This window comes from Myodes glareolus, chromosome 16 (genome assembly GCF_982192425.1).
Source record: "Myodes glareolus chromosome 16, mMyoGla1.1, whole genome shotgun sequence".
Taxonomy (NCBI): domain Eukaryota; kingdom Metazoa; phylum Chordata; class Mammalia; order Rodentia; family Cricetidae; genus Myodes; species Myodes glareolus.
Window position 1 is genome coordinate 26211115 of NC_142041.1, and position 18639 is coordinate 26229753.

At 40.8% G+C, this 18639-nt stretch overlaps 1 protein-coding gene across 2 annotated transcripts in view; it reads right to left on the bottom strand.

Moving 5' to 3' along the window:
• The window catches only part of Plppr1 (phospholipid phosphatase related 1), a 235723-nt gene that overhangs the window by 44393 nt on the left and 172691 nt on the right, over positions 1–18639 (bottom strand). The window contains exon 1 of one of the 2 annotated variants that reach the window (XM_048420383.3): positions 14112–14316. The exons of the other annotated variant lie outside the window; for it this stretch is intronic. Within the exon in view, the coding sequence (XP_048276340.1) occupies positions 14112–14114 (3 nt within the window). The 5' untranslated portion in view covers positions 14115–14316. Of the gene's footprint in view, positions 1–14111; positions 14317–18639 lie in introns of those variants that run through there. 2 annotated transcript variants of the gene reach the window in all.

Sequence of the window (18639 nt, forward strand, 5' to 3'; positions counted from 1 at the left end):
ATGATCTATCCAGATCATGATTTTATATATTTGAGAATTGCATAGTGAAACTCAGAGACACATGTTCTTTTGCAAAACTGTCTCCCTGACCCATAGTTGACTCAATGTCTGAATGAACCTTGGTCCACAGAATTCTTCCAAAATTTTGAAGCAAGATTCACAGACCATATATCTTAATGAACCACTTGAATTCAAGACATAAGAAGCCCAGGACTATGAGGCTGCACATGTAGCCATCTGAACCCGGGAACCCTGGGGAAAGCCAGTAGATTAAGCAGAGAGAAGAAGGAAGCAAGCATCCAAAGTGAAAGATCAGAGTGCCACAAAAGAAAGCATAATTGTGATTCTAATGGTTAATAATTTACTTGTTGTAATTTATATTGAGGCATAGATTCTATAGGAGTTGTTTTTTCTCTTAAAAATTCCTTTTTGGCTGGGTTTCCAGAATCAGGCATGAATTCCATCCTTTTGAGTAAGCCATAAATCCAATTAGACAGCTGTTGGTTACCCCCGAGATAAAAGTGCTATTATTGCACAGTTGTGGATACCGTGCTGGTTGAGTCACTGTTACGGTTCATAGACTTATGAACCAGACCCAGCGGTAGCTAGATAGGAGTACCAAGTGCTCCTCTACCTTGGTAGCTTGCATAGCATCTTCTTCGACTATGAGAGCCACTCCCCTGGGAGGAGACTTCCAGATGAGCTTCAGCTTGATTAGGAGGCTCTAGGAGTGAAGGACTCTGCTATGAATCCACATATATTCTTGGGCTTTGACTCTCTGGGTCTTACTTCTGTGTGGGAAGGAGAACCAGCGGGTAAGCTACGAGGACAACAGATGGACTACAGGGACGCTTTGTTGTTAGCCTTCAGATGCTAATGACGCAGGCGACACTATTCTCGAGAAGGGGCAGAAAAGCCTTTGATATTTCAACTCCAGCCAAAAACATTGACAATAACAGTGAACTGAAAAATTAGCAGAGTCTAATGATTCAGGAAACTAATCCCCATTCAAAGGACAAAAGATCCATGCCATCTCTGGGAGCAGATTTTTAAAGTGAATACGTAGTTGAAGGGGTTGGAGCAAGCATAGAGAAGAAGCCTCATTAATCCATGCAGATGAGGCCGTCTCAATTTTTAAAGAACCCGTTGAAGACACCACACATATAATTTCTAAAGGAAATGTAATTTTCTTGCCATCTTAAAACTTTCCCTCATTTATAATTGAAAGAGATTTTCAGTAAGAGAGATATGGGTTTAATCAGCAGGCACAGCCAGGGCACAGCAAAACCTGACTTCACAGCGGCTGTGCAGCCTACAATTGAATCATCCATGCAGCCTTTGCTTTCTGAGTTCTTAATTGGCTTTGGGAGGAACAGTAGAATTCTGGCCTCATGTGTAGCCTTCTGGCCTCTCACTCGTCCCAACAAATCAAGTGGTAACTGTGTTATTACTTCTTACGGCCAGTTCATGTTGCAATAATAAATATCCACATTAAAAATTTAATGTGTGATATTGCGAGGAAAGATAACTTACTTAAAGAATTAAAATGTGCATTGGTCCCCTTATTCTAAAGTTTAAATTTGGCAGGTTTTGCTACTGAAATATTTTCAGGGCTTACTGACATTGGGAAATTCTCAGAAGTATATTTTAGCATACAGTCTTTTACAATTAAGAATTCATTCACCAGAGCAATTATTATTAACTTTTAGAATATTTATAGAAATATTTGGAAAATGGGGTGATACACAGTGAACCTCGTCTCAAAACAAACCAAAAATTAAAAATCATTTGTTCCTTCAATCAAACTTTTGCAAGAATTCTTGTTTGTTATTCATAATAACTCTTTTGTCATCATGAGCTTTTAAGCCTGAGATGAGACCTATTTAGAAAATATTGCTCCGAGAAGTGATTTCCACTTTTCAGAGAGAGCAAGCCTAACTCTCAATTGCTGGCACGCCACGTGGAGCCAAATGCTCAAGATGACGACTGGAAAAAGACCATTAAGGACACACATGTTCCCGTGTTCGCTTTCACAGTTTTAAACAGAAGTGCTGCTCCATTTTAATTTCCCTGCAGAAAACAGCAGGGTTCTTTTCTCTCCCCGCGCATTCATTGCGACCACATTTGGAATCAGGCAAAGGAAAAGAGAAGGAAAATCTCTTCTCCCCAAATCAACCAGTTTGTTTTCCTTTCTAATTAAAACAGGTAAATCTCCACATTTCAGACGGGCTTAGCTGTTCCCAATTTCTCTTAACATGGGTAGGCAAGGAGATTTCTATTTCCATTTGAAATTGGTCGTATCTTAGGGAGTGTCACATCTAAACACAGGGGGCCGATCCTGCATAGATGAGACCCTCACGTTGCTGGGGCTAGCTGGCAGATCACAGGTGCTAGTCTGCACCTGCGTCCTTCAGGTTGCATCTAAATGAAGCCAATTATCCCATGGAAAGCAATTAAGTAGAGACTTGGAATAAAAATTTCATTCCACAGATGTGTGATAGCCACATTTCATCTTAATTTATTTAAATCTTCATAAACACACATAAGCTAGGACAAAATATGATGGCTTTGTATTAGCATAGTGGTACCATGAACCAAGCACCTAATTGAGCATTTTTAATTAGATGATATCCTAATGCATACACTTAAAAGTAGACAATCAGACTTTCACCCAATGACCAAAAATTATTATTAGCTGCTGCATATTTATTTTTCCAGACTTTCTATTCTCCCTATGCATATAATATGTGCAACTTATGCCAGATTTAATATGTTTGTATGCACATATTGGAATCACACAAACCCAGGCAGTTCTACAGATTGGTTTTCTCTCAATAATACAATGTGACTATCTTTTTGGGTAGGTATACTGAGCTGTTTTTAGTTATATACATGCACGTCTCTTTGCCTTCCATCTACCCGGACTCACCTTTGTCCTTTCTAGCTACAGAGTCCCGATCAATACGGGGATGTGCCTAAGGCCAGTCACTGTGTTGCATGAATCAGGTTTTCGACTTAGGATAAAGGATGAGAAGTAAATGGTAACTCGAAAGAAGAGAGTTTTGGATGACAGAAGAGGTCAAATTTTAATCTATATTTCAAAGGAAACCACCAAAGAATTTTGAGCGGGGAAATGAATTAACGAGCTGTGTCACTGAGGAAGGTAAAGTCTCATAGAAACCTGGAAGAGACTGCTGCAGAGTCTTGGGGTAGTGAAGTCTGAATTGGAGCAGAGATTGCTAACAAGTCTTACTGAACTCTCATACATCTGAGCTCTCTCATATGCAGAGTGAGCTCATACTAACTTGTTTAGGTTTCTCATATACAAACAAGTGTAAGCAAAAGATCCTGTTTTAGGATGTATAGACTTTTACTGTGGTTGTGAAAAATATTAAATGGATCATCATTAAGTTTTTCTCGAGCATTTACTACATAGCAACAACTAGGGAATTAGCAGTGCACACAGTGGTGTCTATTATACCCAGGAGAGACTGTACTCAAAGATCTGAGGGCCAGGTGAAGAGGAGAAGCTGAACACCAAACCAAAGATTTGAAATTCTCCTTAGTGAAAAATAGCAGTAGGTTGGAATCAAGAGAAGTAAATATGATAGAGCATGTTATGTATGACACCACCCCTATCCATAATTCCAACAAACATACAGATCCTTCTTGGACTCTCTCTGTTGGTCATTTTCTGCTACTACAATCATTACCAGTTTGATTACAGTTTTCTGCCCCCTGAACACACACACACACACACACACACACACACACTCCATATATAAAAATAAATTCAGATGTGAGATAGTCTGAAGTCAGTGAGCTTCCACTCGCTCAGCTCAGCTCAGCTCAGCTGTTTCTGTGGGTTTCCCCATCCTAGTCTTGACCCCTTTGTCCTCTGCTCATCTTATCATTCCTCTCTCTCTTTGAACTCTGGAAGTTCAGCCCATGCTAGCTGGGGACTATGAATCTGCATCCATCAGTTGCTGGATGACGTTTCTATGATGATAATTAAGGTAGTCACCAATATGATTAGAGGGGAAGGCCATAGGCCCAAACTAGGCCCTCTGAATGTGGTTGTGTGCCTGGTACAGTCTATGTGTGGGGCCATTGACAGTGGGACCAGGATTTATCCCTAGTGCTTGAACTGGCTTTTCAGAGCCCATTTTCTTTGGAGGGATACCTTGCTCAGCCTTGATATAAGGGGAGGGCCTTGGACTTGTCTCAAAGTGATGTGCCACATTTTGTTGACTCCCCATGGGAAGCCTTACCCTCTCTAAGGAGCAGATGGGGGATAAAATAGGGGGGGGAAGGTTGGGGAGCAGGAGGAGGGGAGGGAGAGGGAACTGGGATTGGCATGTAAAATGAGAAAAGATTGTTTTAAAAAATAAGTTTTAAAAAAGATATGAGATAGAATATCGTGTAGTTTTTACATAATTCCCAAATCATTCATGCACTCACTAAAGTACCTCAAGTTCCCCCAAACAAGAAAGCTCTGGCTCCCCAGTATCTTCTGCTGTGGAGAGACACTCAAGGGCAAGCTAGCACAGCACACTGTCAGACACATGTATACCAATGGATCCTCTATTTTCGACACAGCCAGACAACTTCAGGAGAAATAACTATCTCTTGCCACAAGTAACTCTCCAAATCTCAAGTTAACAGCATTGCTGTATTGTGAAATTTGGTGCACTCATGTCTACTTTACCAAATTGGAAGCACTGGATGAAGCAAAGGTTTTTCGATTAACTTTAATTAGGTTATATTGTCCCAAAAACATGTGGTTAGGAAGACATTATGCCTACCCAGTATGCCTTCAAAGCGCTTTTAAGATTAAGGTTTCACCTGAGAGAAGCCCTCTCCACTTGGGTTTTGAAGGAATGCCAGATGCTCCACAGGAACCCAGAGCTTGGCATCAATTGCATGGCTTAGCATTCTCTGGGCACAAACGACATTTTCTTAATGTTCTTTCTAAGTTGAAATAGGACAAAAGCACACATTAGCTGCTTACAGATCTGAATTAGAAGAACAATTATCCTAATACACAGGATGGGGAAAGGATCTCTGAGCCAGAGCCCATGATCTCCCTGTGCTTATTAAAAACTGTCACTCTGAGGACAGCCATGCTCCCCTAGAGGGCATGAAAAGGCCTCCAAGCTTCATCCCTGTTATCCTTGAGGACTGATGTATGTTCCTTTTCAGAATGATCGTTCCACTCAGAAACTTTCTGAGCATGGCCCGATGCATAATCGGTTTTACTTGGCACTCTAAACACTCTGTCATTCTGATAGGATGCGTGCCTCGTCCACGGAAATTTATTTCAGTGAAATGGGAAATTACTTTAGAAGACACATTTATAGAGTCGAACTTAGGCTGAGCATGCCGCGCAGAGCAAGTTCAGGATGTCACGTGCATTCTCAGATAACTGATAATGTTCATCTCACAGGGCTCACCTCTTTTGAAGCAGGAGAGCTTTGTACATGCTGGGCGAGCCCTCTGTGGCTGAGCTCCATCCCAAGCCCCACTGCTTCAGCCTTTCATCTTTCATAACAGCCTGACTGCCTTTCAGAGGGTCAGGAACTTAGTATGTCAGGCCATTCCAACAGTGTCTTCATATTTTCTTACATCTTGCTGTCAAAATAGTCCTAAAGAGTGCCACGAGGGGCTTGGAATGAGCTTCGGTGGCTACCCTTGACAGCTTGCTCACCCCTTCTCTGCCACTCACTACCTATTAAGGGAACAAGTCACTAAAGCTCTCTACACCTCATTTTCTTCATCTGAAAAATAGAGCCATTAGCATCTACCAACAAGGACTAAAGTGGATATGAAGCTATTTGTATCTGAAAGATCAGAATAGTATATTACTGGCATATAGTAAACACTATCAGTATGTAACATTAAGGGCCGGGCTTGTTGGGGTTTTTGTCCCACCCGGTCCCTCACAGCCGACAAGTCCCAAAGAAAATCACACAGAGATCTCCATAAGTTATAAAACTGATTGGCACATTAGCTCAGTCTTCTTATTAGCTCTTGTAGCTTATATTAACCCATTATTCTTATCTATGTTAGCCACATGGCTCAGTACCTTTCTCATCTGGGTAGCTCACATCTTGCTTCTTAGGTGATCTGGGAAGGCGTGGGGGAATGGGCTTCCTCCTCCCTAGAATTTTTCTGTTCTCATCACCCCGCCTCTAGTTCCTGTCTGGTTGACCCATCTATACTTCCTGTCTGGCCAATCAGCGTTTATTTAAAACATGATTGACAGAATACAGACAATTATCCCACACCATCAGTACACTGAGCACTTGGAACCCTCATATTTTGTGATGGTAGATACTCTAAGATGTTTGATATTGTATGTGTCATGGCCTCTCTATCCTCATCACTAGAGGGTGTTAAGGGATTTGAGTCATTCTTCTGAGGACTTTGTTTTTATTTACCTGTGGCTCCTGCTTTGTCAGGGTGGACAAGAAGCTTTTAAGATTGACTCAACATCTCTCACGCTGTGGGTCAATCAGTTCTATGTATGCAGGCATTAATTGAAACTTCTGTTATCTGAATTTTATATCTCCCCTAGATTCCAGCAGTTATTGAGCTATTTTTACTTTTGTATTATTTATTTGTTTTATTATTTTTTTCATTTGTTTTACATACCTACCACAGTTTCCCCCCTCCTCTCCTCCAGTTTCCTAACTCCACCTCCCTTCTACCTATCCCATCCACTCCTCCTCTGTTCAGAAAGGGACAAGCCTCCCAAGGGGGTCAATAAATCATAGTATATCAAGCTGAGATAGGACCAAGATCCTCCCCCTTTTTATTTTTAATTTTTTTAAATAATGAAATCATGTAGGAAGCTTATAGTTCAATAACAATTTGTCTCAGAGTTAAAAAATTATATAGTTTCAATTTGTCCAATATATTTGTTTTTATTTTGATTTCCAGTTTTCATTATAATGGAAGTTGACAACTCATTGTTCCTTCCTAATGTTTAAACAGTTAACATGTGTAGAAAGAAAAACAACTGGGGAAGTTCTTCATTTACACATATTGTGAGTCCCTTATATAAGCAAATTATAGACTCAGAAATGGAAGACACTTGGGAGATTATCTAGCCTCTCTTGTTACAGAGAAGGGAATGAAAACCCAGGCAAGTTGAGGTTCCAAAACAAGTTAGAAAAATAGTCTGGATAAGACACAGAGCTCTACCCAAACTCTGAGGTCTAAAACTTGATATGCATAAAAGAATATATATATAGTGTATGTTGAACACACAGTAAAAAGAATATGGGCGCACTATCCAGATTCTGGATATTTTCTGTTCATAAACAGAACATCAAAGACTTAGAGGCTTATGTATGTGTGTATGTATGTATATATACATACATACACATGTATATGATTTATGTGTGTTCCGAATCCTTTTTGTGTGTGCTTTTCCTTATTTTTGACTTATAATATTTTTTAATAACCCTAGATACAACGTTTAAAATTAAATTATGTAAGATGGAAAACAAATTTCCTAGGTTCTTACTGGCTTTTAAACATTCTATACGTTTTTTCTATGAATATAAATTCCTGGTTTTAATATTGCCTTCAAGGTGGATTTCACTACACCAAAGTTATTGGATGTCAGAACAGAAAAAAGACAATCTCTAAATTACAGGGCTTTGGTAACTACAGATACAGTTACAGATCCTAGTCAATGAAACATTGAATCTAACAATAAATTAATATAAATGAAAAGCAGAAACCCTAAGACTTGTGTACAAAATAATCCACTGCTCAAACACAGGGAGTAGCTTAACAGACAGAAATCCTGCAAGCCACCAGACCCAGAAAACGTCCCGTAAAGTGCCAGCTGCTAACTAACTCATCTTCCTTGGAGAGTCTCTCCACTTAATGTATTTTTCTTCTCTTGACTCTTAAGCAGTCTTATCCTTACTGCTTCTGCAAATAACTAAAACACTGAAAGCAAACAACACGAAACACAGAAACAGAGCCTTGCTGCCATTATTCCTGCTTCTAATGATCACCTAGTTTGCTCTGCAGAGCTGCCCAGGAGCTACTTTGCTTGGCTCCCTCTCGATTTCCTTTTATGAAGGTCATCAGTAACTTTGTTGAAGAGTTCCTACATTACATCCCAGTGCTAAGTTTATTTGATGTGGCTGCAAGAGTCAACAGTTCCAGCCAGGATTCATCTCTGCTCTGGATTCTCTCCTGTGTGCTGATTTTTCCAATTCTCAGAATCCCACCTCAAACCTCTTCAGCCACTTGTCCTTGGGTTCACACTTCAAATAGCAGTGATATTTCCAGGATTTTACCATCATCTCTGTGTTCCTCCCCTGATATGTTGACAGAGGTTTCTGTCCTGACCATTTCTGCAGCTGTTCAGTCCCAAAGAAACACACAGAGGTCTCCATTAATCATAACCTGGTTGGCCTATTAGCTCAGGCTTCTTATTAACTCTTTCTTACATCTTAAATTAGCCCATGATTCTTATCTGTGTTAGCCATGTGGCTTGGTACCTTTTATCAGTGAGGCATTCTCATCTTGCTTCCTCTGTAGTGGGTGATGACTGAGACCCACCATTTCCTCTTCCTAGAATTCTCCTGTTCTCGTCACCCCACCTGTACTTCCTGCCTGGCTACTGGTCAATCAGCATTTTATTAATACATGATCATTGTCCCACAGCACTGTTTTGGGAACACACATTCTCTAAGAAATTTCATTGTCTATTAGATGGTGAAATTCTTATTTCATACCTGAGTGTCTTCCCTAGGCTCTAGGATATACTTTATATGGAGATTCTTCTGTAGTTTTGATCACCACCTGCATCTTGATGATCTGAAGATCTGCTGCTCAATCCAAAGCCCTCTTTTATATTCTACAGTCCAGATTCTAGACTCTAGACTAGAGTATGAAAATATAAAGGTCTGGAGTCTAGAGGCTAGACCTTGCTTTCTGAATCCATTTGTAACAACTACCCCAGATGTTCCTTAAGTGATGTATACTCAAGATATTCTATTCTGAATCCATTTGTGTATTCCTTCCACCTACCAGAGCCTCCCCTCATTCAGTATTTGCTCTGCAAACCTTATTACTATCAAAACAATTTTTTTCAATCCAGAAAGTGGAACATCATCCTTGAGTCTTCCTTTCTACTCCCCCCACCAACTCCACATTCAGCCAGGACCCAAGAATAATCCACCCCCCTGCTTTACTTCCTTTCTAGGCAGCTCTTGTCTTAGCATCCTGAGCGCAGGGTATATGTGCCACTCTGATTCTCTACATTTCAGTGTGCTATTCCTCCCCCTATCTCCTGTTTTTTATTCAAGGCATCATCATTTCCTTCCAACACTATGAAGCCTTTGGTCCAATTACTTACCTTTGGCGCCACCTTGGTTTAGAGTATGTAGCACTGTAGCACTTTCTCTAAAACACAAGCATTACCAATATCCCCTTGCTATAGGATAAAAACAACCCCACTTCTGTAGCATACCATTCCAATTCCTCATATGCTGCTTCTTCTCCCTACAAGGGATAACTCACACATTTCCATCAAAGGCAAAGTTTATTATCTATGTCCATATGTTGACATATTTTTCCAACTCCCTCAATTACTCATTCTCTCATTTCCTTTGATCAAATGAATGCCCTTAAGGCACAATACAGGTGTTTGTAGGCCCTGTGAGACCTTTATTTTCTCTGGATGGCATTCCTTTTGATCCTTATTTACTACTTCTAGCATGACAATCGTTACCACTGAACTGTGGGTACCTCAAGGAGTGTGAGCAAGTTCCATGTAACTTTGGAATCCCACCATGTACAGTGAACACTTGATCAAGGTTTATGGACTCAACCAAAGTGCATCCCTATCTCAGAGTCTCCTCTACAGAAGCATGGGCTCCCATGGCTCTAGCAACAGTTCTAGAACAGTGATGAGAATGTTTGTTCTGATGTAATACTGCCCAGTGAGTAAGGTCCTGTAGCCATAAAGTAAAAAACACTAAAAGAAGAACGGAAAGGAAACTAACATCATGCCAAAGGAACAGTGATTAAATAGGTAGGTGCCTTAATTACATAAGGCACCTTAAATTAAAAAGAAAATCAATAGTATCTATTCCAATAATACTGCATGCAAGTTTAACAGCATACACTGATGATACATTAGAGAAGACAGGTTCCTTGGCCCTTCTCCCATGGAGATGTGGAGTTTGATTAAAAAGCTCCTGCTTGTTCAAGGACATGGGGCAAAAAGCACAATGCAAGACTTCCAGGAACATGTTGGCAGATATGGTCCAGTTCCTGCCTTGGTCTCTTGGAAAGTCTCTTCTTGGGGTACCTCAATTTCAAGCCCAGTCACTGTGCTGGCAGAAGTCTAAGGCAGGTGGATGATCTGTAAGTGCCAGTAAGTGCCTGATTGACAGCTTCAAACTCCATTGAGAAACAAAACATTCTGAATGCTTACTTAGGCTCTTAGAGTTTTCTGATAACTGCAGCCACCACTGAGTTCTAACTGTAATCACATAAAAAAAATTGTAAATAGCCAACCAGTCAGGTTTTCAGATTCCTGGCACACAAAATAGAATGTAGTAAAGGTCTGATCTCCAAAATATACAAAGAACTCAAGAAACTAGACACTAAAACTCTAATTAACCGAATTAAAAAATGGGGAACTGAACTGAACAGAGAATTCTCAACAGAAGAAGTTCAAACGGCCAAAAGACACTTGAGGTCATGCCCAACCTCCTTAGCGATCAGGGAAATGCAAATCAAAACAACTTTGAGATACCATCTTATACCTGTCAGAATAGCTAAAATCAAAAACATCAATGATAGCCTATGCTGGAGAGAATGTGGAGTAAGGGGAATACTCATCCATTGCTGTTGGGAATGCAAACTTGTGCAGCCACTTTGGAAATCAGTGTGGCAGTTTCTCAGGAAACTGGGAGTCAACCTACCTCAGCATCCAGCAATACCACTCTTGGGAATATACCCAAGAGATGCCCTGTCATGCTACAAAAGCATTTGTTCAACAGTGTTCGTAGCAGCACTATTTGTAATAGCCAGAACCTGGAAACAACCTAGGTGCCCCTCAATAGAAGAATGGTTAAGTGATATGTTGCTACACAGAAATAGATAGTAGGGGAAGACATTGACTGATAATTGACTTGGTAAGAAGAAATAACTGTGGCAGAAACTGGACTGTGCTGCTTGTATCACACTTCAAAAAGGATCTGATTTCCAGTCGTAAAGGGTGGAGCTGTTAATAGTCTCCCTCTGTGCAGGGTCTCCCTCATTTATAAGAGTGAGCTTGGTTTCTACTTAAGTCTTTAGTCAGTGGCCAAGTAAGAGAATAAAAGCTAACATCATATTCTTGGAGTCTCCTCAATCAGTGGCTAAAGCAGATGGAGTAAATAATCTAGACATTTCTGTGTAACTAGCGGATCTTTCAATGAGTACTCTGTCCTCTAGAGCTCCCATTATCCTGGCAAAGACTTCATTTGCCTGTAACAGGGACTAATATCTTCCAGTGCTGTCTCCCCCTAGAAGGTAATACTCCCCAATAATTGCTTCATGCTTCTCCCATCTCAGTGTCTGCTTCCTAGAGAGCACAGCATGTACAGTTGTCTTGCATTATCTTAGGGAAATGATTACAAGAAAGAGAACTTTATAATTTGTTTTAACATGCAAAATTAACCCAGCAATACTAATGCAGCTATGATCCTGGGTACTGGACTGTTGAGATAAAATATAACAGTGGATTTAATTAATAGCTATATAGACACTTCACAAACAAGGACTGCAAATCAAAGAAAGGAGGAGGAGTGGGCTACACATAGTTCTAGGACATCTCAGTGGAATGCTAAGCATCTCACAGAGATCCAATTGGTCCTTGGAGACATTGGCTGTTTTACAAAATCCTCAATCTAAGATTGTTTAGAGCGAGGACAGGAGGACATGGATGCTATAAAGGGAGAAAGGGGGGAACGGGAATATGGAAACTTTAATGAGGGAAGAGACAGTCGGAGGGGAGAAGAGGGGTAAATAACACAAGAACATTTGGAAAGGCTACAAATACTGTTTTATAATCTTTCTGAAATATAAATATCATGCACAGAGAAAGAGAGCGAGTGAGAGAGGAGAGAGTGCGTGTGAGAGAGAACGAGCATTACCCACATACAGAAGGATAACGTTTCCTCCATGAATCATAGACTAACAAAAAGCTGAGCATCAGGCAAGAGTCACCCTTTTCTAGCTGTTAGAGGAAGGAAAGAGACTCTGGAAACAATATGGTGGCGATCGCCACTGCTCTCAGGTGCCTGGCATACCTTATTGCTGAGACACCTTGTATTTTGGTCATGGGACTTGAAGAAATCAAGCTAGTACAAATACAGAGGTGTTGTGCAAGCTTCTGGCAGTAGAAACATTATCAACAGTCTTGCCCAGCTGTAAATCCTCAGGTTATAATAACAACTCACCTGGAAAGATATGCCCAGTGGTGCAATAATGCCACTAATTAATGCATTGGATTGGGATGACCAAGAGCCATTTGATTGGGCTTAAGATTTGCTCATTGTGAGGGATATGTTAAGAACCTGTACCAGGAATATGGGACCTAGAGGAAAACCTACTATTACCACGATATTAACATGACATAGTTTCCAATTGCCTTTCAAAAGGTATTATCTTTACACCCAAGATAAGTACAGCTTCCAACCTTCATAAAAGAATACTTTTCCCATCAGTGGGGGCTATTATAGATGTCCACAACTAGTTAATATGAGGAATACAAGCGACCGTGGAGTACTCAGCCCTAAATGGGAAGTCTATAACAGAATATCTATACCCATGGCCAGGGAAACACGGAAGATGGGGCAGAAAGATTTTAAAAGCCAGAGTGTCTTCTGGATATAACAGGGAGGTGGTACCCATTAACTCTCAACAATATGACTACCCCCACAAGACCACATCATGACAACATGCTGGGCAAAAGTTTCAAAAGGGTTCACCTCCAGTAGAAGATGCAGGAGGTCAATGGTTGCTAAGAGTGGGGGAGTCAGTTTTTTTTTTAGGAGAGAATAATCTTTCTAAAGTGACCAGACCTAAACCCATGTACATATGGAGAACACTAATTGAAGTTAGTGTATGTGTGTGTATGTAGGTAGACACATGATAGATACACTATATATAAGTATATGTGTATTATATAGATAGATAGATAAACAATAATTATGGAAAAGAGGCATGGATTTGAGAGTAGATCTGGCAGGGAGGGAACAGGAAATGAAAGGGAGAGATGGAGGGATAATGATGATATAAAGACAATGTACTTAGTTATGAAATTCTCAAAAATGGTCATGAATAGAATAATTGATAATAACTAATTATTATGCTGGAGGTCAATAATAATTTATAGTCCCAATGAAGGCAGTCCTGAGATTGGATCTTTTGAGTAGCACTGGCATCATATAGCCATAGAAGCTGACTTTGCCTCCTGCTACCTTCATAGCTAAGAGCTTATAAATTTCAAGGTGGTTTTGGTGACAATGAAGGAAGAGGAGAAGGGAGGAAAGGCTATCAACTAGTTCGTCATTTTAAAGCAGGGATTTCATAAGCTACTGCATTCTGCCCTTTAGTCTCACATTACAGAATTATGTGCCCTTTGTCTGACAGTTGACCTTCCCACTCCTCGGGGAGAGGAGACTGGCAGGAGACTGGCACGGCTCTTCGGTTTAAATATTTGAAGAATGAAGAGGAATGGGATTTGTTACCGTGGAAACTGTTATATCAGTTACATTGGCCAATGACAGGAAACTGAACTCTAAAAGAAAAAAATGTTCCTGAACTTTCTGGAGACTTGCTCAAAGATGCAAAGGGATGCTTTGGTAGGTGGGATACCCCATGCCACCAGGGAAAGCCAGACCTCACGTATTTGGGTATCAGAGGGATCCAAATAATTCTTTACAAAAGCTGTGCAAAAATACATACATACGTACATACATACATACATACAAACATACATACGCAAGAAACAGGTTGGCAAACGTGAGACATTTCAAGAGCCATCCCCACCTCCAGTACAAATATGAAAGGAATTATTACATCACCATAAACAAATGTTTGCCCTGGTTCCCAGGATGCCAGGTAGAAAGCTCCGTTCACGCTTTTACTGCCTTTCTGATCAAGCCAGCCAAGCTTGAAATAACCTTGTGACTACTTTAGTAAAGACTAATAGAGGAAATTACACTAATGAGAAGCTAATAAGGCAGCCGAAGATGTCTGGAGAGGTGGTCAGATGAAGATGGTGGATGCTGCATTGCTAAGTGAGAGGTTGAAGCTCTTCTTTTCTAAGGAAAGGGTTACATTTAGGGGAATTTATCAGTAGGGGGCATTGGTGTACTATCAGCGGGAGAATCCACCACAGGCACGGAGCGTGCTTAGTAATTCTGAGCACTTTTAGATGATCAACAAAGCAAAGCAGACAGGGAAACTAGTTTCCTTAGGAAAATGTGCAGGGAAATGTCATCTGTTCCCAGCGTAATTTTAGGGAATGAAAGCAAAGCCTGTGCACATTTGGCTTTTTAAAAGATGAATTAAAGATGGCAACGGCTTGTGTGTGTGTGTGTGTGTGTGTGTGTGTGTGTGTGAGAGAGAGAGAGAGAGAGAGAGAGACTTTAGTAGCGGCTGCAGATTCAGCACTTCCGATTCCAGGAATAGAGAAAATAGCTGAGTTTGCAGGGCAGTGAGCTAGCATCGGTAATGCGGAGGGCTCCCACGGAAAGGTAACTGGAGCGGTTCCCAATCAGTAGCTCTGTTAGAAAAGTCCCAGTGGGAAACGCCAGTCTGTTTGTCTATCTCCCCTTCCACCTGGGTAGGCAAAGTCATACAGGAATGAAATGAATGGAGCGAAAATGAAAATTTGCCACTTCGTAAAGTGCGGACTATGAGACAGAGAGCTGTAACATTGCCCTTCACTGCCGCTGCCACAGACAGAAAGGCACTTCAACACTAAAGCAAAGCGCACTATTTCCCGTGTCCGTCACAACAGAGATGTACCATGTAGATACAATTATGTATAAATTATGATATTTAATAGAAAAAACCTTGATTTCCTAGATTCTTTGATCTGTACCCTCAAGAATGATTTACTTTCACATTGGAGATGTTATACTCTTGAGACTTAATACAAATTGAGAGCCAAAGGCAGAACGAAATAGAACGATCCATTGCAACATACACGCCGTGGATTTCTCTGACTCCACACTCTGAGAAGCATCATTGATGTGGTGCACACTGGGGAAGCTTTTCTAAGTAAATTAGCTTCGACCTTAGGCACGATTCTCTGAACCTTTGTTTATGTTTCTAGCTCACAGACACAGACACATGCTCGCATGCACATGCATTTCAACTTAAGTTTCTGCAGAATTCATCTAAGGCAAAAAACTTCTATTTCTTTTTTAAAGAAAAACACATTTTGAGGAAATACAGGTGGAAGGTAAACTCCTGGGGACATAGACCAGTGGGAAGAGGGTAAAAGAGGAGGCCATTTGCTCTGTATTTTTAATATGCTGTGAATTTGGATACAGAGAATGAAGAAGAAAGGGGGGGGGGTCAGTGAGATGGTTCCCTGAAGTAAAAAAGGCAGAAAACTTTTCAGATGATGCAAGGCTTTTTAGAACTGAAATGTCTAATTATGAAACCTGAAGCTCTTTACTGGATTGTAAGGGAAACTCCCTTTGCCTCATGTTCTCCAAAAGTAACAGAGCTTTGTGAGTGGGTTTATTTATGGACAAAATAGGCTCAAAACAAACAAAAACCTGGCACACTCTGTGTTGATGTCACAAGGACAAGAATAAAAATTTCAGTAGTGGAGAAGTGCAGGGAGATAACACAGCCTCTAAAATAAAGACATGGGATCAGGAGAATGAAACTAGAGCAATTGGTGACAGCAGAAGGCCTTCTGTTTACTCTCTGCCAGCTGCTTCTCCCACGAGAATCCAAATGCTGAGCAGGACTTTCAACTCCTGAAGGTCCGGAGTAGAAAGCAAGTCAGTATGACAATGATTTTAAGGGGTCAGAGAGACTTAGCCAAGGTAGCAATTAGATGATCATAGTCTAAAAAATGATTTCCAGGCCATTTATTTACTTATTTATTAAATTTATTAATTTATTTTACATCCCTACTGCAATTTACCCTCCCCTCTCTCCTCCTATTCCCTCCCCCAGCCTCCCTTCTGCCCACCCCCACCTCTGCCCAGAACCACTCCTCTGTTTCTGTTCAGAAAGAGGCAGGCTGCCCATGGGTGTCCACAAAGCATGGCATATTGAGGTGAGCTAAGCTTAACTAAGCTCCTCCCCTCGTGTTAAGAGCATCTTCAGCAAATGGTACTGGCACAACTGGATGCTGGCATGCAGAAGGATGCAAACAGATCCATATTGATGTCCCTCCACAAAACTCAAGTTCACGTAGATCAAAGATCTCAACATCATCCAGTTACAAAGAACCTGATAAAGTGATAAAATGAGCCTGCAGAATAAAATCTTCAAAAACCCCGCAACTGATGAGGGCTGATCTCTAAAATATATAAAGAATTCAAGAAACTAGACATCAAAAACCCAAATAATCCAATTAAAAAAAGGATACAGATCTAAATAGAGAATTCTTAGTGGAAGAATTCCTATTTTTAATAAATGATCTTGCCTTCCTTATAGAGTCCACAACAAAGTTGTTCTGGTACATTTTTAAAAGTACAGGGGAGGCTGAGAGTCCAAGATGAAGGCATTAGTTTCTAGCCAAAAGGGACCAAACACTCCTTTTTCAATATCAATCCTACCTATATAGCACGTAAGGCCTATTTACCTCCCAAAAGTAGTGATGTGGTTGAAATGTTAATAAAATTTGGTAACCAGGGACCAAGAGAAATGACTTTCAAACTAATAGCATTCCAGGATTGGAGCAATAACCCAGCAGTTAAGAGCACTGGCTGCTTTTCCAGAGGGCCCAGGTTCAATTCCCAGCACCCACATGGTGACTCATAATTCTCTGTAACACCAGTTCCAGGAGATCCAACTGCTCCTGCTTGCCTCGTCTTTCCAGGCATGCTCATGGTACACAATATGCGGGCAAAACATTCACAAAAATAAAATACAAATAAATAAAATCCAAGCATCCATAAATTAGTATCATTCCACACTAGAAGCACCTCATGAATGGTACAGATGTATTTACAGTTACACTCTGCTACTCCTTAGATCCAGGACCACAGGCAAATTTCCAGGATATTCTAGAACACAAGACTAGGGGGAATCCTGGGTCTTTGACTCAACTCAAATAACACCAAGAACAGAAGGAACTGGGGGCAGCGGTCCTCCAGCTTGGGGCCAGCCAAGGTGCTGGTCTACTGGGATGTTTGGTTTGTCTAGGACAGATAAACCCCTGGGGCTTCTCAGTGATGCTCATAGGCTCACACAGGCAGCTTCAGAAAACAAATTATTTATTTTCAAAGCTATTAAAAAACCATAGCAGAGCCACATAAGTCTTCACACAAGTCAGCTCACCTTCCCATCACTGTCTATTCACACAAAAGCATTCTTTAGTACATATGGCTCCACTTAGGCATTTCCCCAGGTCGGTGGACTTTTGCCAACAGGGGGAATGATGCAATCCACATCCTCTTTGATCTTTTTATTTACCTTTGAAAGTGTAATGCTTTCAAGATTATGTTTTAACTGTGGCACAGCTTGATGATCAAAAATAGAAACTGGGGAAGAAGAGGATTAACAAGGTAAAACTGTAAGAAAGAGAAGGAGAGAAATCAGAGAATGGGAAGTCTTTGTGAGTTGGAATAAATCTGGTATCACTTATTCCTTGAGTAACAAACACTATTCTACTCACGAGTAGATCAATAGACAGTCAAGAACACTGAAAACAAGCAGTGCTATCTGCAGGTTTCTCTAAAATAATTGTTTTATTTTGATAACACAAATGAATCATTGTTTGGTGTGAATATGCTGGGGGTCAAACTTATGTCTCCACAAGCCTTGCTTTTCTTTTTTCTTTATATTTATTTGTTTGAGGTAGGGTCTCATTCCATAGTTCAGGTTGACCTTGAACTTAAAATGCTCCTGTTCCAGTTTCTTGAGTGATGGAATTACAGGTGTGTGCCGCCAGGTGGGGTTGATAGCTATACCTTCTCAAGGGTTAGAATTCTTCAGTTGCTGTTTGTAGTCCTGTTAGCAAAGCCCTGGTCAGATTTGGAAGAAACAATGTCAACACTGGGGCTCACAGTTGCCCCAAATGGTTGGGGCAAAATAACCAATAGCAAAATTAAGATGGTTTATAAAGTACTATGGCATCGCTGTTGAGGTTGCTTCTGAGGAACCCAGGAAAAGTAATATTTTGCAATTGGAAACCTTATTTTATGCCTGTTTCCTGCCTATGGCTTAACCTGTTTGGGAGCAGAAAGAAACCAAAACTAAAAATGTATGACCCAATGCCTGGTTAGGCGTTACCAGGGTAACCATGGCACTTGTTCTCCTGGAGCACCTTTTCCCATCTCCTCCTTCCCATCCTTCAGTGGTCATGGCCATCAAAGGAAGAAGCTGTGGCAGGTTGTGGAGCTGTCGGCATGGGAA